The sequence below is a fragment of the Protobothrops mucrosquamatus genome, unplaced genomic scaffold (genome assembly GCF_001527695.2).
Source record: "Protobothrops mucrosquamatus isolate PMUCROS unplaced genomic scaffold, P.Mucros_1.0 scaffold3217, whole genome shotgun sequence".
Classification (NCBI taxonomy): Eukaryota; Metazoa; Chordata; class Lepidosauria; order Squamata; family Viperidae; genus Protobothrops; species Protobothrops mucrosquamatus.
Window position 1 is genome coordinate 39,873 of NW_015389214.1, and position 21,760 is coordinate 61,632.

General features: G+C 38.0%; 1 protein-coding gene across 1 annotated transcript in view; it reads left to right on the top strand.

Moving 5' to 3' along the window:
* Window positions 1-21,760, top strand: part of LOC107297283 (tetratricopeptide repeat protein 27) — a gene marked incomplete at its 5' end in the record, with an annotated part of 87,378 nt that overhangs the window by 39,174 nt on the left and 26,444 nt on the right. Inside the window, 3 exons of the mRNA XM_015826645.1 lie at window positions 3,005-3,118; window positions 10,285-10,380; window positions 14,770-14,892. Of these exons, the coding sequence (XP_015682131.1) occupies window positions 3,005-3,118; window positions 10,285-10,380; window positions 14,770-14,892 (333 nt within the window). The remainder of the gene's footprint in view (window positions 1-3,004; window positions 3,119-10,284; window positions 10,381-14,769; window positions 14,893-21,760) is intronic.

Here is a 21,760-nt window from a genome sequence, read left to right on the forward strand (position 1 = left end):
GGGAGTTGAAGTCCACGAGTCATAAAAGAGCCAAGGTTGCCTATCCCTGGTCTAGTCTCTTCTTAATATTTATTTCCAAAGCTCTTACATGTGAGTTCTTTGGTAATGTAAATTAATTTTTTAAAAAATAATTTACTCTAACCTAAAGATAGTTAAAGTAATAGAAGAACTGTATGTATGTTTTCAGTATTTATATACTATCCAATAATAAATGTTCCTTAAATAATTTAGACACACGATAACTTGCTCAGGACAAAAGAAAAAGCCTGGGGAAATAGGAAATATCCTGGGAATCCAGAGAGGCTATGGGGAGCTCTCTTATTTGTTTTGTCTTTTGATCAGTTAATGTTTCGTGACTGCTCATAGCAACTATGGCTACCATTTTGTGAATGAAACCTGCTCTCAGAATTCCAGTTACATTTCCTGGTTTAGTCTGCAAAGCATTTTAAATATTTAGTTGAAGAGGATACACACTGCTGGAAGACTAAAAGTTGATAGAAAGTCATACAGTCATGATAGAATGATATAATGGTGTAACTTCAGTTGAATCCTTGGATCGAGCTTGACCACTAGAGAGCAGTAGGCAGCAACAAACAACCAGCCATTGATACATAGATTGTTGAGAGCATTCTATGGTCCAGCACACAATCCTTTCTGTTTACAGAGATAAAGAGAGATAAAGAAGCAGAACATTTATGACGTACAGAAGATGGTCTATTTTAAAAAGTCTTATTTTTCTTTAAAAAGGTGCTTAATTCCAAATAAAAGAAAAGTTATTAAAGTTGGATTAAAGATACATCCATTGAGGCTAGATTCCAAAATCAGTTATTGCATCACAGTATAGGTACCTATTTCCTCAATTCCAGAGCTTGTTGTGATAAAGCTGGGAAGTCTTGATCTACTTTGAATCTGGCAGTGGCAGAGAATTTGTACATCTCAGAATGCCCCCTGGGATCCTACAAGATTTAAGATACAAAATAACTTAAATATTCCCAGTTTTAACAATCGTTTGGGGAAAAGAACAATCTGGAGCTTGTTGGATTAGCTTCTTCGTGACTGATGGTTTTGGCCAGTAAATTCTTCCTCAGTACAGATGCATGTAAAGATGAATAGGATTAGTTTTCCAGATGAAATAATTCATAATAATCTTCTCTTATTCATTAACAGAGGCCTCTGCCTCTACTTGATATGTTAACTTGGCTGTCATCCTGCTGTCTAGATCAGGGCTTTTCAACCAGTGGTACGGGTACCACCTGTGGTACATTGGCACCTGGCAGGTGGTACGCGACCATCCTAGAAAAGGGGTAGCGGGGGAAGGGAATGAGCTGAACTGTGGCAGCACCACACAAGCCTGAGTGAGAGCCGGCTGGAGCTGCAGGGCTGTCAGGGCTCAGTGGAAGCACCAGGATCAGCGCCAGGCTCCACTGGAGCTCGGCGCTGATCCTGGTGCTTCTGCTGAGCCCAGAAGAAGCACCGATCAGCTGGAATGTTGCAGCATCTCCAGGTTCTTGTGGTTTACATTCAGATGCTTGGCAACTGATTCATATTTATGACGGTCACAGTGTCCCAAGATCTTGTGAAGTGACCAAAACCTGATGCAACCACCCAGCAGACAGGGGAAATAAAAACCAAATACCCCCCCACCCCACTCACACAGCCAATCCTCAACAGAAATGCTCACAACAATGAAAACCTCGGACAGGAGCAAGAGCGCCACCGGGTGGGCAGACAGGTGTCATCCTTGGCTGGGGCTTGGGGGGCACTTTTTTCAGTGCCATTGTAACTTCAAAGAGTCACTAAGCGAACTGTTGTAAGTCGAGGACTACCTGTACTTTATCACTTTTTTCCTTTTTGGGGGGGGTCATCAAGTTTTTGACACCTTGCTAGGCGACTGGTAGTACTCGGATATTGCCATATCCTAAAAGTGGTACAATGGGTGAAAAGGTTGAAAAACCCTGGTCTAGATTAATACTTCTCTACCTCTTACAAAATCTATTAAAAGATAATTAGAAGACCTAAACCAGTCTAGATACATGATCATATATTTCCCCTTTTTAAAAAGTTGAAAAGTTTGAAATAATTTTTCAAGACTTTCCTGTCCAATCCATCAGAATCCTAGGCATGGCAATCAAATATAGTGCACATTATCCTCCAGACTTATTCTGACCATAAAACTAGCACAATAAGACTTGTACAAGATACGTGAAAGGATGCAGTCTGCGGCTATTGTTGATTGCTATAATGTTTTAAATATTAGATGAAGGATATAATATAATAATTCAGTGAATGCAATAAATATTGGGTAGACTTTTATTTCAAATTTTTACAATATAATAGATCTCTGTGTGATACAGCAGCTATCATAGTTCTGGATCAGTAAAAACACCAAACCATCTATCTTCAGATAGATTTTAGAGTCGTATTTCATGGGAGTATTAAAGTGCTTTTGAGAAAATCGCTAGAATGTCAAAAAGTATGAACAAAATGCCTCTTGTGCATTGTGGCTTTTCTTGCTTTTTCTGTTTGGAACTTTATATCAAGACTTTGATGCCATGTAAAAAGAAGTTCACCAAAAATTTTGAGGTTGAGAGAATGGAACCTTAACTGGAGCAGAAATGCCTTCCCATTTCTATACACTCCTGGTGGGTCCAAACCAGTGTAATTCTGAAACATTATTTTGAACATTTGGTTTGCTGCTTTTTTGTCAATAATACATGAAATCCAATACTCTAATTTTTCTTTTAGTAATTTAAATAGGAAAAAACCTGGTAAAAACTGGTGACACTTTTGGCATTGTAGACAGTTCATCCTCATCATTCTCATACAAATGGATGGTTATAATGTTGCTGTAAATTGAATTGATAGCATTGATATAGGTCTTTCAACTCTAACTATTTATTGAAAATAATTATACAGTAGGAGTAAGTGCACAGAGCAATATGCTGAAACACATTTTCTCTTTAAAAAATGAATAAAAGAATACTTATTCTTTCCTTTTTCTCAGTATCTGCTCTCACAACCAAAGTTCTGGGCAATCCAAACTTCTGCTCTTCTTCTACGGACAAAACTTGAAAAAGGAAGTATTCGTCGAATGGAACGGGCAATGAAACAGACTCAGGTAACATTTTTCTTGGTTTCTCTTCTTCTCCAGACTGTTAACCTTAGTATCCAAAGTTTATTCAGATTCATCATCAACTTGGTCAATCAGCAGTAATGGAAGTTTCAGTTCAACATAGTTGTACAGCAGCAAATTGGTGAGCACAGTTTTGTTGATTCTCTGACTTCTGTGGTTCTACATTGGGATAGGAAACATTGCTAGAATGTTTTAATAGATCCTTATCTTCTGATCAGAACAACTCATTTTTTGAACCCACTTCAGAAGTGAGACTACTTCTGAAGTAGCTGAGGAGGATCTGCAGTGGAAGCGGGCCCCCCCCAAAAAATCATACTGTAGTGAATATTGCAAAGTATAAGAGTAGAAATGAGCAAGGTTTGGATCCCCACTGATGTGTTCCCAGTATTTCAATGAAGTAAAATTAACCACTGAGAAATCCTTCATTGACAAATACCTGAGCCACCATCCGATTCCTTGAATGAAAAACTCTTAATGAAGAATTTTGAGGGGGTGCCAGTAGTTTAACATTTGCAACCTATGCTAGCCAATTTTTTTTCAATCAACCACAGCTGGCTCTTTCTTGTGGCTTCTTCAAAGGAGAAATGATGTTGTGGTTAAGCTGACTTATATCATAATGTATCTTCAATGTATCGTTTAAATGAGTCATTTGAAATGTGTATTTGACTGAAGATAGCATTTGTATTTAGACTGGAATAAAAAAATCCTAGCTAAAGATACTCAGCTGCTTTAACTGTTCTCCATAGGACTTGGTTTCTAGACTTCTCACCATCTTGGTAGCTTCCTTGTTCCAGTTAAACCAGAATGTGGTGTCCAGAACTGGACACAGTATTCCAAGTAGGGCTTGACTAAGGCAGAGAGTGTGAGATAATTATTCCCTGTGAACCCTCAGCTTTTGTTCATACATCCCAAAATAGCATTTGTCTTTTTAGTAGCTGCATCACAAGGTTATCTCATGTTCACTTTGCAATGTACTGGAACAATGTTTCTCACATTGATAACTTTAGGATATGTGGACTTCAACTCCAAGAATCCTAAGTTGTCAAGGTTGAGAAATATCATACTCAAATACCCAAATCCTCTTCACCTATATTAATGTAATCCCTATCCCACCAAACTCTAACTCTCTAACTCTCTCCACTCTCCACCTCCTATTTTTGCCCTGGTTGAGTAAAGTTTTATTGTCATCTTTTCCTACAACAATCTGAAACTGACTATCTTCTCTATTCTATGGGCTTGTATTCAGCCTAAATACTCTGTGGGCCTTTTTGTCTTTTGCTTGTCAGAGCTCATCCAGGACTTCATACTCAGTGTAATCTTCACATTTTTTTTTGTTTCTATTTCATCTGGTTCCCAACCCTGGCTGATTTTTGACCATGGATTTTATTTGCCTCTTTTAGTTGTGAACTGGCTGTCATTTTTCCCTGTATTGCTCTGGCCATCTTACACTTTGCATTAATTCACCCACTAACATGATTGTCCATAAAACTATGCTATAATTATCATATGTTGTTTATCATACCCAGCTTCTCCCTTCCTCTTTAATATGGATATACATCTTAATTACCAATTATACTTTATATGATAGCTTTCCTAAAGCTGTAAAGATTTAGCATATAGTAGGACAGTAAGAATCAGGAAGAGAGCTATTTTTTACATAATAAACTTGGATGCTGTTTCTACTAGAGAAGTCCCTATGAAATATTACTTTTCATAATTTGAATACATACTTTATTTTAAGTAGTTTTCCTTATCTTTTCTATTTTATCCACTTAATGTTAGCCAATAATTAAATCATATCCTTTAACAAAATAGCATTGTGTTCTTGTATTCTCTTTATTATCACGTTCTTGTTCTGTTTCAGCAGAGGAGAGGCAGATAATGCCAATATTTTGCTCTCCAGGAAATTTTTGAAAGCACAATTTTGTCTTTTTCTTGACAGTCTTGATTAGAAGACCTTTGGGGTTAACAACTTAGGCTAAAATATTCCTTCAGACATCAGGAATCTGTTGATTTTAAAATGTGAACAGTGTTGACATCAGCAGACACGATACCAAATAAAGTATCATATGCAGCTTATTCTGTGATTAATACTGAGGAACGTAGGATTTCTTGAACTGGAAAGTTCATCAACGTTCTCTTTGCTCCTTCAAGATTGTCCATAAAAGTCTTGATAACTTTCTAGCCATGACTAATGTGATTATGGTGATTCACTTTTGTATATAGTTTAATTCATTCATATGCTTTAAGTAGTGCTTTTTCATCCTATGCACTTGGCAAAGGATTCCAGTATACTTTTTATTTCCACTACTGTAGTATTTTTAAACAAGGCATGCTTCTTAATCACATGGTTGACTTCTAAGAGACCCCCTGTGCCTGATCCTTTAATATGGCCTAGGGCCTAGGCCATGTTAAGACCAACATGGAAGGAAGAAGCTAAAGCTGATTGCAGTTTTATATAGCTTTTACTAGGAGAAATCAGTTAAAGAAATAGGAAGGAAAGATAATTTCTGAATATGGCTTTCAATAATAAGTCTAGTAAAGTTTTCAAAACCACAGCTAGAGTTGGGACTAGGAAGGCAATATTCCCTTAAGCCAGGGATGTCAAACTGCTGGTCCGCGGGCTGGATGCATCATGGCAAAACCATGCCCACCCCATTGCAGGCAATGGAAAAAAAGTCACGATACATCGCGACACGTCACATGACATTGCAAGTTTGACACCCCTGCCTTAACCCCTACAAAATTCTGAATTTTTGGAGCCTATACATGCAGTACAGATGTTTAGTGATCAGAGGTTAAATTTATTGTAATTTTGGTCAGAATAGAATTGATTTATTGTATTATAGGCATTAAAAAAATTGTGTATCTTCTTCCATGCCTTTTAAGCATATAATTGAAGGACTTCAATCTCAGTCAATCGTTCCGGCATGTTGTTATTATTTTTTTTTGTCATTGCGACTTCACTATTTAATATTCTATATTGCTAATCTGTACCCTGGGGTAGTATCTGCATTGCATTCAAATTAGAGATCTTTACACAATATGGGATATGAAGCTCCATTTTCCAAGCACACATTCAGCCATATTTGAATTCATTGGGATTTGTTAGGAACTTGCAGTCTAGCCATCTGCAAGGTAGTGTTATTGTCAGATTGCTAATATTGGTGCTAAGGTTGTTGTTCCCAGACATCCTTGGAAAAACTTCATCTGTATTTGCAGTCTGGTCCATTACAATTACATACATAAGACTGGCTTTTAATCTGTTTTTGCTTACATGTATTGTAATATTTTGGGTAAAGCAGAATATAATTGCCCCTTTTGGAAAAAACAGTTTTTGTTTTTTGTTTTTTGTAATAGCTCATCTTCTGCTACCGAGTTCGTTTCAGAAAGCTGTTTCTAGTTATCAGGAGCAAACTTTTATATGAGGAGCTGGATAATTAAGCTGTCTGAATCCAAGGAGATTTATTGAGTGCTTAAATTTTGGGGCAATTATCAGACTGGCTGCCAAGTAAGAGAGCTGGTAATTGGATATACCATTTTAATGACAGCTTCTTGCTTTACAACCTAAAAGCAAAATTGTCTCCTTTAATTTATATGTGTCTTTGCATAATAGTTGCACATGAAGGGAAACTTAGGGGGTGAGCAATCATCAAGCTTGGGCAAAAGACAGATTTCAAGTTTATTTAATTTTATATAGTAATATGTTGAAATATATATGGAAGAAGAATGCCCCAAAAGCAGGACCAGAACATTGTAAGTGAATTACTGTGAGAGGTAGTTCTCACAAGATTGTGTAGTACACAATCTGAAGTACACAATGTAGAGCATTATCTTATTAGCGTAAGAGATAAGTGCGACCATTTGATACTTTGGGCATTCTTTTGTACTGCTCATTTTTGCCATTGGAATAGTAATTGACTTTTTCCAATCCTTTGACTAATTCTGTATTTTTACAGCTGCTTATACGCTGCATGTATTATTTTAATTGTATCATTTAGTAAGTGTTAAAAAATTCTGTTGGCATTTCATCAATTCCTGCAGCTTCATTTTTAGCAATATTTTCTAGGGACTATTTAACTTTAATTCCCAAAGTATCTGGTATAGATCAAAACCTTTATAAGTATCATCAATTTGGAGATAATTTTTCTACGGTTTTTGCAAATACTTGGATTACCCCTCTTTATATCTTTCTCCAATTAATCTTGGCCTTCTTTATATTTTAGTTTTACCCACATTTGCACAAAAACATTCAGCATTTAGTTGAGCAAAATTTTCTCTGTTTCAATGCCCAGATTGGGGAACATTGTTTAAAATTAGGGAACTTAAGAGAATATTAGGTTTGTTATTTCTCAAATCCTAGCATTCTATGAGGCAAGAGGATCATTTAAATTTAAATTGTTATCAGGTTTCCTTGAGATTTAACGATTAAAAACCTCCTAAATGATACATTTAAATGATCCTCTTGCTAACTAATTTTCAACAATGTTCCCCAACCAATTTTATTAGAGATCAAACATCTCAAACTGTTTCTGCCTGTTTTTCTTTAGCTTTTCCTCAAACAGGCATAGAACATTGCCTTAGGCCAGGGGTAGGCAACCTTGGCTCTTTTATGACTCGTGGACTTCAACTCCCAGAATTCCTGAGCCAGCATGGAAGGTTGGCTCATAAAAGAGCCAAGGTTGCCTACCCCTGCCTTAGGGCTTAGGCAGAGTCAGAAAACTGACCAATCTTATTCAATTTTGTATATATGTGTTGACTGCAGCTTTCCCTACTTTCAAGTGGGATATGAGGCAGACGGAACCTGAAATGTTTTGTATGCAAGTACATGTTCTGCCACTAAGGATCTCTCTGGGATCCCCAGGAAAATCTTTGAGAGGATTTGCAAATAAGAAAAGGAACTTTTTTTGCAGGGAGAGTCTTCAGTTGATAAAACTTTGTATGCAATCCAAGATGTGTATATAAGGGGCACTAATTTGTCATATCCATGTGGAATTCTAAAGTACTTCGAGGTAATTTCCTCTGATGCTAGGTTTATTAATTCAGTTTTCTACTTAATGTCCACTAGATTTGTTGGACTACAATTCCCATAACTTTCAGCAAATGCATCTGCTAGTGTCAGGTTGTGCATGGCTGTAATAGTTGATAAAGCACACACTGAAACAAACAGAGGAATTATTTTCAGATGATAAACTTAAGATAAGAAATGCTTTCATTAAAACAATTTGTCAGATGGTCTCACATACTGCTCTTCAGCGGAAGTGAACGCTAATATCCTTAGGATAAAAGACAGCATGTTAATATGCATCACTATTATTTATTACTTGATTGATTTATATATATTAACTATAAATTATGATATATACTTTCTAGACTAGACTTCCATCCCCTTGAAGATGCCTTCAATAAATGTTTCCATCATCCTAAAGTGGGGCATTAGGAATTACAGTTGAATATATCAAGAAAGGATATGGAGATGAGTAACATTGGCTTACAAATCAAGTGAAATATGAAAATTAAATTAGAAGGACATAGAGATAGCTAATGTCTTTTCACAAGACATTATCATGGCTCCGTAGCTACTTAGTGTTTCCCATGCTGCCTACATCGAGTAGACACTAAAATCCAAAAATCTGAGGGATACAAGAAGCCTGCCACTAGGGAATTAAATTAAAATTAAATACATTTAATTTTCATTTATAAAAAAATGAATCCTTCTGAATAGAATTTTATTCAGTGACTGATACCTTTAAATATCAAATCAAATCTTTATTTTGATCAAACACCAGCATAAGGAGGGTGGAATACAGTCAACTAAAAAGCATAAAAAATACATCAGAGTTAAAACAATGACTATACAAAGCTAAAATATATTAAACAGAAGTATTTATAAAAAGCAAAGTCTAAAAGGAGGGTAGGAGCATTAAATAGGTGTAGGGCAGGCATGTCAAACTCGTGGCGTCGCACAACGTATCGAGATTTTTTTCCCATTGCCGGCAATGGGGTGGGTGCGGTTTTGATATGATGCATCCAGTCCGTAGGCCAGCAGTTTGACATGCCTGGTGTAGGGGAATCTTCCTGTATGGCCTTTAAGGACAGCTGAGGGGAGGGTATAACATTGTTCCAAAGTAAAGGCACTGTGGTTAGGAACTTCTACTTTCAAGAACAAAATTTGTCCGTGATGGTGATAAAACGGACTGTTACAGAGTCTCCACTTTCTCTCATCTTCTGTTATAGTACAGAAAAAAGATACAGGTAGTCCTCAACTTACGACCACAAATTGAGCCCAACATTTCTGTTGCTAAGCAAGACAGTTGTTAAATGAGTTTTGACCCATTTTACAACCCTTCTTGCCATAGTTGTTAAGTGAATTGCTGCAGTTGTTAAGTTAGTAAGTTAAGTGAAACTGGCTTCCCCATCGATTTTGCTTGTCAGAAGGTCGTAGACCCTGGAACATTGGGGTCACATGACCCTGGAACATTGCAATATGAGTCAGTTCCCAATTTTGACCACGTGACCATAGGGTGTGTGTGCTGAAATGGTCATATGTGTAACTTTGAATAGTCATTATATGAACTATTGTAAGTCAAGGACTGCCTGTACATCTGCTACCTAGCTCTCTATGTCTATGAAGTGGTCTGTTATTTCATAGGCTTTTTGAGATTTTGACTTTTACAGTGGCATCTTATACATCATATTTATTTATTTGTTTTATTTTATTTATCAGATTTTTATCCCATCTTTATTATTTGTAAATAACTCAAGGCAGCAAACATGCATAAAACTCCTTCCTTCTCCTCTCCTCTCCTCCTCCTTTCCCCACAACAACTCTTGTGAGGTGGGTTGGATTGAGAGAGATAGTGACTGGTCCAGAGTCATTCAGCTGGCTTTCATGCCTAAGGTAGGCCTGGAACTCACAATTTCCTGGTTTCTAGGCCAGCACCTTAACCCCTACACCAAACCAGCCCTCCAGTTTGTTCTTATATTTATTGCTCTTATATTGGTTTGGAAACACTGTTTGATGTATATAGGCTTTCTATGTAAGTACGGTAGCTTTAAGCAGATAATGCTATTTTGTTCAGTTGTTGTGTTAGGCAGATCCTATTAAAATGTTATATTGCATTACATATTTAAATATTTTGGATTTTCAGGCACTTGCAGACCAATTTGAAGAGAAAACAACATCAGTTTGTGAACGTATGAAGATATTTTACAGTTGCCAGGTCCCTCCACACTGGGCCATTCAGGTATAAAATAATTGATTTGTAGATATCATTTTTATGAAGCATGAAAGATGCTGAAATAGAAAAATTTCTCCTGTTGTATTTTTATACGAAATACTATAGCAGATCTATTTACTTGGCTTATTATATAAAAATAGTAGGCTTCTGTATTAATACAGTGCATTCCAACTGGCAGTGTTTTTAAACTGTGCATTAACAACATTACCAAATGTCACCACACCAAATATAATTGTAATTGGTCAAAATCTTGGTCAGTTGTCAAGAGATTGGCCAAGAGATTTCCTTGAAATTTGACCTTAATTTTTCCAACACATTTGTCTGTCTTTGACGCAGAAGAAACCATTTTTGCGTTCTTTTTGTTTTAAAATCCTTCAGAAATCTTTCCAATTCACAAAACCCAGTGTGGTTTTCACTTTGATTTTTTTTCCCTCCAAGCCAAACCAATTTTGTGAGTTCTATTGGTGATTTATTATTGACAGTGGTTGAAGTGCTGTCTTAAGTAGCACAGCCCTTGCATATATTTCTCTCATATTTACCCTTGAAAACTGTTACATATAAATCATAGATACGATTTGCTGCTGGGGAGGACCATGTCTTCTGATGCTGACCTTCGTAAGCAGGCTCTTCTCTGTCCCTTCTTGTAGCCTCCCAGAAGCCCAAGGGGAAAACACAAAAAAAAAACCCAGGAAAGGACCAGCAAAAATCTTGTCAGCAGCATCCATTAGGACTTCTGGCTATGATCCATTTATCTTACTCATCTTGGTGTTTCTTTTGTCTCCAGAAATCCTGTCTTGTCAGTCTGCCTGTTTCTTACTTGTCAGCCCATAGTTTTTCCTTGATCTTGGGTAAATCCTAGATCAATTATATTGTTTCTAGATGTCATTCATGTACCAAAAGAGCAGCTGGAAATAATTGAAGTAAAAATGGTCAGCTTGCTAGGATACTGTATTTTAATTTATATTGTTTCTTCTTCATTTAGAATCTGTTTGTCTGAAGTCTTTTACCCTGATGGGTGAAGCTAAAAGCTTTGGAAACTGTTTAGAGAATTATTCAGTCACAATTCACTTCTTTAGTTCTCTAAATCTCCACCCCACCCTCAAAAGAGAACAAAATTGTTCATGACCCAGCCTGCTTTAGAATTTAGTCCTGGATGTGCAGCTCAGAGCTAGCAAGTTCCTCAGACAGATGGACATTTTGCAGTCTGGCAATAGAGGCTAGAATATATTGTTAGCTCTAAATAAATTACAATTAGAGTTGTCAATTATTTTTTGGGCATTTACCTTGAATGTGGCCTCTTTCTATTTGGAAGACAATTAATTTGATGTTGTTTTATAGGCCTGGATAAAATGTGAGTTTCTTCTCAAACTTTTAATACATCTAAAATTCTCTGAGCTATGTCTAGTTGAGCTATCTGGTTTTGGTAGTGGATTTCTTCTCCACTGTTTCCAGAACAGATTTTATGTCTGTGTCTCTGTATGTGTGTGTGTGTGTGTGTGTGTCACACACATAGTGTATGTTCGGTCAGCGGTGAAGGTTTCAATGAAGTCATAGCAGATGGCAGCTCCTAATCAAATTTAGCTGATTTCAAAAAAAAAACTAATCACACTTGAATCTGGGTAATATCTCATGAGAGATTGAGATGAAACCTCTAAGCTTAAAGCTAGGTTGGGAAGTTGAAAAAACATCCTACAAGAAGAGTGTTCAATCACTGCTGCACTATTTCCAAACAACAATGTCCTTTTAATCACCAATTGAGGGAAGGGGCTAGCAAAGTAGGGGCAAGTCAGGTTAAATTTTAAACCCTGTGCTGTATAAAGTCCCCAAAAGGTCACCCAAAAGAAGAAATGCCCATTTTAAAACTGAAATATTTATTAAGCAAGTAAAATTAAACAATTTAATTTATTTGTATGCAGTCATCTCCCAGAAGAAAAAGTGAGAAGGAGAGAGATTAAAGGCTTGTGTGTGTGTGTATGTGTGTGTGTGTGTGTGTGTGTGTGTATAATCTGAGCTTTGAAAAAAAAAAGAGAGAGAGAGAGAGAGGGAGGGAGGGAAGGAGACATTGCAGGATGATGTAGAAAAAAGACAGAAAAATGAACTATTGCTAATTTTATGGGCTCAGCATTTTTGTTGAAGAATTTCAATTCCTTCTGGCCTAGCAGTTTCAAAGTTGTTTGCTTTCCAGGTATTTATTCTAAAAACCCGAGAAGCTAAACATTCATTGAAGACATTGAAAACACCAAAAGTATTCATTCTTTATTATTTTATTATCTATTGCCCAACATTGTTTCAAATGTTGTTTAACTACACATCAGAATTTGTAATTTCTTTGAGTATAACATGCAGATGTCATAAAAAAATTAGTTCTGATTTTTTTCACATTAAATAATGTAACCCCAATAGTTGCACAGACTATAAATACTGAGGCGAATATGCTAATTTGAATCATGCTAATTCGCATTTTTTAATTCAGAAGTTTCCAGATTTCTGGAAAGATTCCATATTTCATTTTTGTGTTCTGTTTGTCAGTTTTTTGGGAGGAAAAAAAGATAAAGTCTTAAGAATAAATAGACCTTAGAGGTGCAAGGGCAGGCTCAGAAAGTGGAATCAAAGCCCCATAGAGAGAGTTGTAAGAGGGAAAAGAAACATGGATTCTGGGAGAAAGGGACCTTTATAGGCCAATGTGAGTGTGCACTTTTTTGTTCCCTACTGGTCAATGGAGGACAACTCTCAGTTGGCTACTGAATAACCCATAGTTCAACAAAAGACAGGTAATGTCAAATACTTTGAAGAGGTAGGTCTTGAAATTTCAGGTTTCTCATGACCACTGAATCAGTAACGTAAGGAGATTATGGTAAATGGTGAAAGTTGATTATGTTGGAATGGAAAGATTTGGCATTTAAAAAGCATTTAAGACTCTAGGGAAATTCTTAAGATGCTTCAGTACTAATCTGTTTCAAATAACTAGAGGTTGCTGTGGGAGAACTTGGCAACAGTTTTCCCACAGCGATGAACTCAAGTGTACAGTATACAGCAGCTAGATCAATTTCAGCTATATTCGGTTGTGGATTGAGGTTTCCAAGTCTGTCAGGCTCTGGAATAGCACTGAAGCTAGCATGCACATAGTCATATTGGTGAAATTTGTCTCTTGCAGCATTTTGCCCAGAATGTGTGAGTGACTATAGGAAGCTGATGTCATTTTATTTATTTGTTAAATTTATTTGCTGCCTATCTCACTGTGGGGCTACTATAGGTGGCTTACAACAATAAAAAGGGAGACATGAAAAGAGTGTAAACGAAATAGAAGTAAAATAATATAACAATAAAATAAACAATGAAAAAGAAAACAAGAATACATCAATATGTTAAGAAAAAGATGGAAGGGTAAAGAGCAGAGAGCAAGGAAGGAAGTGGAGTCTGCCATCAATCCAGCAGCCACCTTCAGCATGGAATTCCCCCATTGGGTCCCCATTTGAGTGACATTACTGAGAGGTGGGCTTATCAGGACAGCTCATATGGTAGATATTTTTCATTCTCATCATGCCTCAATGCTCTCTTGCTTTCCAGCAATCAGCAATTGGATAAATCAGCCTACTCTAAATATATTGGGTCAATCAACTCAGTACATCTGAGGCATATCTGTTAGGAGAAGACAGGTGCAAATCTTTATTAGTTATTATGGTATTAGTTATTATTTAAGAGCATATTTTGTAATTGTTAAAACAAAATGCATCATGAGCCCATGTTCTACCTGCTCTTTTGCTTTGATTTTCCTGTCTGTTAATCAGATTTCCTTTGCTTTTAGAAGTCTGGATATTGAAATGAAGTAACTACTATGTAAACTTGGAATTAATTCCCTCTAATGTGTTGTCCAGGATTTCATTTCAATTGTTTCATTAACTGATAGCTGGTGTACTTACATGAATTGGCCAGACTTTCTTCCCTCTGTCCCTAGTTAGCCTTTCTAATTGCCTCTGAGTAAAGGATTGCATCATGGAATGTCAGTGTGACCCAGACAGATGGAGACTCTAGAGACTCTAGACAGATAGAGTCAATATTGGCCAGCATCAATGGGACGTATTGTTGGTTATTTGTGTGCATATCCTGGTTTCTTCTTTCTGTTCCAGTATCTGGAAATGGAGAGAGAGCCATTACTTCCATGTATAGGGTAATTCTGAGTGACTAAAGTTTGTAAAATCCATAGCCAATCTCTACTAATTTTAATTTTGAGAAATTACAAGTGCAAAATGAATAGACTTTTCTAGATTTCCATACCTTTGAGAACTGTCTTGAGCGTTTCAAGTTATTTTATAATCTAAATTCATGTAAGCACTGCTAAATGTTGTTCTAAAGAAAAATGCATAACTTGAATTTTTTCAATATTCTACTTTGAAGCGTCAACTTGCAAGCTTACTCTTTGACCTTGGATGCACCACTTCAGCTCTGCAGCTCTTCAAAAAGCTTGAAATGTGGGAAGATGCTGTTATCTGTTATGAAAGATCAGGCCAGCATGGGAAGGTAGAGTACTTCCACTCTGATTGCTGTTTTTATGTTTTTAACATGCTGTACCTTTTGTACATATATGGCTTTCTTCCCATCAACATCTACCACTTCAAAACTATCTAACATTGCTTATGTTACTTGCACTAAAAACAAAGCAGTAGCATTAAAGACAAAAAAGATGATCAAAGAAAATGAAGGGAGTGGGGGGAGAGAGAAATGAGGACAGGCATTTTTAAATTACATCTCTTGATTGTGAGGGAACCAAAACTGAATGTAGCTACATGTTTACATTAGTCTTCAAGAAAAAAAAAGTGTAATTAACTTGGTGATAAGTAGGATTCCATGGCATGAGACATTCTTGAGAAAATGAGCAGAAATTGGGTGGGCGTTCCTAAAAAAAGGAGACACTAAAAGCAAAGGGAGGCTGGGAACAAATGAAGCTAATGAGACTTCATAAAAAAACACAACGGAGGCTTGACAATCAGAAAAGATGTATATAGGCAATGAAAAAGGGGAGGGTTTTGTCAAGGAAAATTGTGGAAGGGCTAGATTTGTAGATCAGGTATTAAAAATTTGCTCAGAAATGCTAAGAACAAAACTGCTTTCTTCACATATGTTTAAATATAAGAAGAAGAAGAAGCAAAAGAAATAACACCTTCTCAGTGAACGTTTGAAAATGGCAATAAATTCCAGAGAAACGTTAGGAGCATTTAAATTTTTGCTCAGTCTCTAAAGGGGATACCATCAAACTAATTTAAGAGCAAGTTGGAGAAGCAGGATCCTAATGTCAGCTTGATAGAAACATAGTCTCCAGGAAAAGAGAGTTTGCCTCCTAGCTTACTCAAGAAACTTACTAATCATTTCACCAAACGTCTACTCACTATCTTTGAAAATTTTTAGATAATGAGGTACCATATGGCTAGAGAAGGAATAATGTTTGTCCTCCTTTATGGGAGAGAAAAAAGAAGGATCTGGGAAGCTTCAGCCAGGGCTGAGCAAATTATTTAAAAGGGGAAACTCCACAATTAAAGACAGCATGAGCAAAGCACTTCTTTACAGAGCATTAAAGGCACTATGTTGTTTGGGAGGCCAACATGGTGCCTTTGAAGGCTGTGCCTTTGTGTGTATGTGCATCTGCTTCATTTCTCTCTTGGGCCCCATGAAATATTCTTTTCTGCATTGGTCAGCCTCAAAATACTGTGTCTAGTATTTAAAGACTGAACACCAGTCTTTAAAAAAAAATCAGATGGATCCCCAAAAAGACAACATAGAGAATCAGGACATCGGAAACTAAGTTTTAAAAGACAATTTGGGAGAATTCAGAAAAGACACCTGAGGGGATAATATTATAGCCCATTTCAAGTTTTGGGGTAGGGCAGGGAGTCCCACAGAATAAAGGCAAGGCCTGTCCTCTGTTGTTCCAGAACACAGAACAGAGAATAGGTCATGGGAAAATAGGTTCTGGGTGAATGGCAGGAATAGCTTTCTAAGGCAGAAGCAGTTCAAGGGAGGCAACAGATTCCTCTTTGTTCAGAAATAGAGAGCTGTCTCTCAGGATTGCTTTAAATCAGTGGTTCTCAACCTTTTTAATGCCGTGACCCCAACCGGTCGTAAGTCGAGGACTAAACCGGTCGTAAGTCGAGGACTACCCAACCGGTTGTAAGTCGAGGACTTTCCCTGCCTGGGAGCGCCGCGCATATGTGGCTCCGCCCCCTGCGCCGGCCGAGGCGTAGCTGGCAAGCGGCAGAGACGGAGCAGGCCGACCACCAGCTGGCCCAGCTCAAGGGAGGTAAGGCACCCGCCGGAAAAGGGGGGAAAAAATGGCGGACAAAAAAAATGGCGGACAGCCTTGCTTGGCGACCCCCGTGAAATGGTCGATCGACCCCAAATGGGGTCGCGACCCATAGGTTGAGAACCACTGCTTTAAATCAAAATGTAGCATTGAGCAAAGGGCAGGTCATTTAATTGGCCCCACCCAGTTCTGTGATTCTCTAGGTCAAGGCAAAATAATGGAGAATTAGGGGAGAAGGGAGAGCTGTATGAATATTCTGATACAATTCCTCAAAGTAATTTGATGGATTTGGGGAGGGAGGGGGAGAATCATTTCCAGATTGGTTTGCAGGTGTCATCTTGCTATTTTTTCCTCTGATATTTCCCTTGTTTTCCACTTAATTTTGTACTTTTATCCTAGTTATCTTTGGTTATCAGTGTTCCCTTAGCAATCTGTATATTTTGATGGGCTATCATGTGTTAGACCTATACCCAGAATTAGATGATTAAACGCATCATAATTCTAGGCTCTTGATAATTTCAATTTTTCACCAACATTGATTACTGCCATTGTCAAGATATGTGAAGGAGGTGGGCATTGATATTAAATCCATAATAACTTCAGGCATGCTATATTTTTTAAAACTGCTTAGAGAGTTAATATTTAAAAAATATTTTTATTGCACAGCTCTAAACCTCATAGGTTTTTTAACAAGATCTCTGCAAGAATTAGAAGCTCAAGATATATATTTGCAGTATTTCTAAGTTTGCTATAGAAAGGAACAGTGAAATAAAAAAAGGCAATCTGGATATGAAAAACGCTCCAGTCCAATTGCTCCCAATGGCCTGCTAATTCAAATTCCATTTCAAATTCCAGTGCTAGGATTGGAAGGCGTACCAAAGAACCATTAGTGCTCCATGTTATCCCTGGTATTTGGTCAGAATTAGACCATGCTGTGGCTGCCACAGTAATCTCAAAACCAGTTTCAAATGTTTAGTGTGGGCTGTCAGCCCACAGCCCAGACACTTCCTCCAGCATCTTTTACCAACCTTCTAAATGTTACACTGTGCTGGGTGAGAAATTCACAAATATTTAGTATGTAACATCCTGACTGTTGCAGGCCAACAAAACAAGAAACCCAAATTCTGTGATCTTTAAAACATTACAGAAAAATACACCCCAGCCCAGCCCAACAATCCCCAAATGCAGGAACTGTAGACTGTTTGGAAACCAGACAGGATGTTATAGGCACCCATCCAATGTCATCTATATCCACATAATTTGCTTCCCAAGTAGCTAGGTATGTGGAGCAACAAAGTGTGTATTTTCATATTTCAGACATCGGGTAATTCTTGTTGGTTTTAAGAGCATACTTATTGACAGCCACGTAAGTCTGCCTAACATACTGTAGCCATTATTTGCAACTCCTAAGTATGGTAATTACAAACCAAAGAATTCATGTCAGTGCAAAATTATGCTGTTCTTTCATCAAAAAGTTTGTGACAGGGTTAAAATGCCAACCTGAGAATCCTGTCAACCTGAAGGCCATGTATTTCGTATTTGTTAGGAATTGATTTTATTTGGATAAATTCAATACCGGTATGTACTGCTTAGAAATAGAAATGGCTGAAATAGAGGCCTGGAGGCAGTGGCAGCTAGATGAAACTATCGATGGGCCCACAATTCCATAGCCCTGTGTCCTGTCTCCCTCAGACACACACACACAGAGATACACCACAAGGGTTTGAAGACTTTATTGAGGCTCCACCAGTGCCAGGTATTATTCCCCAGGATTCACCCCATGCAGGAACCAGTGCAAAAACCAATGAGTCCAATTCTCAAGTCTGAGAACACAGAGCAAATCCTTAAAGTCACCCACCAGGTTCGGAGTCTCAAGCCAAGTCCACGGTCTGAGCACAAATCACGGAACCAAAGTCCAAGTTCAAAGTTCAAGAAGCCAAGTCTAAAGTCCAGTCACAGGAGTAAGGCTTAATCCCAAAGGCAAGAGGCATGACGGCAGATCAGACGCATGGCAAGAAATGGATGAATTATTTCCAGCATCGCTTTGTTCCACATGCTGGGCTAAATAGCCACCAGCCAGTGCAGCTCATTAGGAGGAACAAGGCTGCCTCTTTGTGAGTAGCCTCACCGACCTCCATTGCAGCTCTTTCCTCTCAGTCCTGCATGCCCTGGGATCAGGTGGAAGAGGCAGTTCCTCCTCATCCCTGCTGACCGGCTGCAGCTGAGCCCCTTTTCTGCTCTCTGCTTCTGGCTGGTCTTCCAAGCCTCCTGGCTGTAGCCCTCTCTTTATCAGCCAGGCGTTCGTCCGATCGTTCTTCCAGCCTCTCTGAGGTTCCTGGCCTTTCCTCCTCCTCTTGCCCAACTGCACCTGATTCAGAGTCCCCGGCATCTTCCAGATACTCCTTGGTGCCCTATTCCCAAGTTCCTAAAGGCAGCTCTTCTTCCTTGTCCGAGCCAGCTTTTGGAGCATCCATTACACCCCAGCCCTGGCACTGCCGGACAAGAACTGCTATGCAGGGTATCCAAAAGGCATAGATAAAGTGAGATAGATGTTGCATAGCATTACATTCATAAAAGCTGCTGGGCTGGGTGGGGTGACTATGGCTTTCAGGGGTGGCTATGGCTTTTTCTGCAACTCACATGTGACCTGCACCTCCTCCACACCCTGGATTCCCTCTGCTTAAAGACCCACAATTCTTCATTAACAATAGCTGGGAGTGCTGGGATTATGGTCACTAAGCAATGTAGTCATGTGACATCTTGCTCTACAGTGGAATTTCTGGTCCCAATGGTGATACCTGTATTTGACAGAAGAGCATTTTAGAATGAAAACTTTCTGTTTTAATTTCATCTTTTAGGATTAGAGCTTTACGGTCTTTTTTAAAAAAAACTGGATAGTTTCTATCATTCTTTGAAGAAAAATATAATTTTTCACATTTTTCACTAATCAGAAAATAAAAAAAAACACTTTACAGACCAATTGTGTGTTTTTTTAGTTTTATAGTTTTAAAGCATGCACTAAACTGCTATAAATGATAATCCTGAGTTCTGTTAATTGAGTTCTCAATTCCAGTGTTTGGTTGAACTATTTAGGCGATCAGAATGCTATAAAAAGAACTACATCTTTGTCATTTAAACCTAAATATTCCAAGAGTGTTTCAATCAACACCATCTTAAACTACAGTAGTGTTCTCAAGAAAAAAATACTAATAATGGCAAACTGCTAAGCAGTTGTTAAATTCGTTTAAGTATTCCCACAACAGTTATTTATCAGTTGATTGGCTTGATTTATATTCTGTCACCATCAAAAAGACGCACAGCAGTTGACGTACACCAATAAGAATAGAATAAATCGTTCATGGTAAAAGAATGCACAAAATAGCACAAAAGCAACAGAATAATCAGTCAGTCTAACGGTGTCAATCCCTTCCCCCAAAGGCACTGAAGCAAGTCTGTTTTTACAAGGTGGCAAACTGAATTTCTGAATTTCTAGGGAGGCTGTTCCACAGTATAGGTGCATCCATATGTGCCTATAAGCTCCTTACCCTACAGAAGTGTGTGAGGGGGGAGTGGGGTGTCCTAAGTAGGTTCCCAAGTATGGACAAATCAGAACTTGCGGGGTGGGGGGAGAAGTTGTTCCAAGCAAGTATTCTAGTGCCTGGAAACCAGCACTTCAAATATTATATATGTAAGTATGTGTGTGTGTTTGTATGCGTGTATGTGTGAGATTGCATACCTTCTGATAATTGTATTGCTGCAGTCAAAGTTCCTAAATGTTTTCAAAGGCAGTCCCATGTAGAATACATTATACTAGTCCAGGTGAATGGTGATAAGGGCATGAGTTACTGATGCAAGATTCTAATGGTTTTAGGTGGTCACATCTTCTTGATGGTATGTTACAAGCAGCATTGACCTGTCCATCAGGGAAGAGAGGAGAGTGGCAAACTGAGAGAGATGAGTGAGAAGCTGCTGAATCAGTGCCATCCAAATTTAAATGTATATGGGAAGGATTGTATTTTCCCAAGTGCTTAGTTACCTTCTTTTATATCAAAGAGTACAGAGAAGAGCAACAAAGATGATTAGGGGACTGGAGGCTAAAGCATATAAGGAACGGTTGCTGGAATTGGGTATGTCTAGTTTAACAAAGAGAAGGACGAGGGGGGACATGATAGCAGTGTTCCAATATCTCAGGGACTGCCACAAAGAAGAGGGAGTCAAGCTATTTTCCAAGGCGTCTGAAGGCAGGACAAGAAGCAACGGGTGGAAACTGATCAAGGAGAGAAGCAACCTAGAACTAAGGAGAAACTTCCTGACAGTTAGAACAATTAACCAATGGAACAACCTGCCTCCAGAAGTGGTGAATGCTCCAACACTGGAAGTTTTTAAGAAGAGACTGGACAGCCATTTGTCTGAAATGGTGTAGGGTTCCTGCCTGAGCAGGGGGTTGGACTAGATGACCTCCAAGGTCCCTTCCAACTTTATTATTATTATTATTATTATTATTATTATTATTATTATTATTATTCAATAAGTCAAGCTAGGCAAGGTTTTGAGTCCCTTGAGAATGTGTTCCTGTGTTGTAATGAACAAATATGTTACCAAAGAATGATTATTGCCCTCGTTTCCTCTTCTTTTTGGTTGGGCTCACTTTGGCTTTCATCACTTTTTACTTGGCGATGCCAGGAAGGAGGATGACATTTTCTAAATCCATGTTAGCTGTACCACTGAGCGATGTTCTATTTCTTTCCTTTGGAATTGGTAATGAATTCATTGTTGCTTTACTCCAGGTCAGCTTAGAAAATGTAGTTTTGTGCATTTGAACATAAAATGTTATTACTGTGTTGGGTGGTTCTTTGAAAATACACTGACCTAAATTTGAAAGATGGGATAAAGAAGCAGCTCCCAGTGCACTTTTTACCTCTGAAATGTTTATTTACAGGGCAGACTATGGCTCTGAAGCAGAAGAGAAAACAAGAAAAGAAAGATTTGCCTAGCTTTTTAAATTCCTCACAATACTAGCATGCTGGGGTTTTCTTTCTTTCTTTCTTTCTTTCTTTCTTTCTTTCTTTCTTTCTTTCTTTCTTTCTTTCT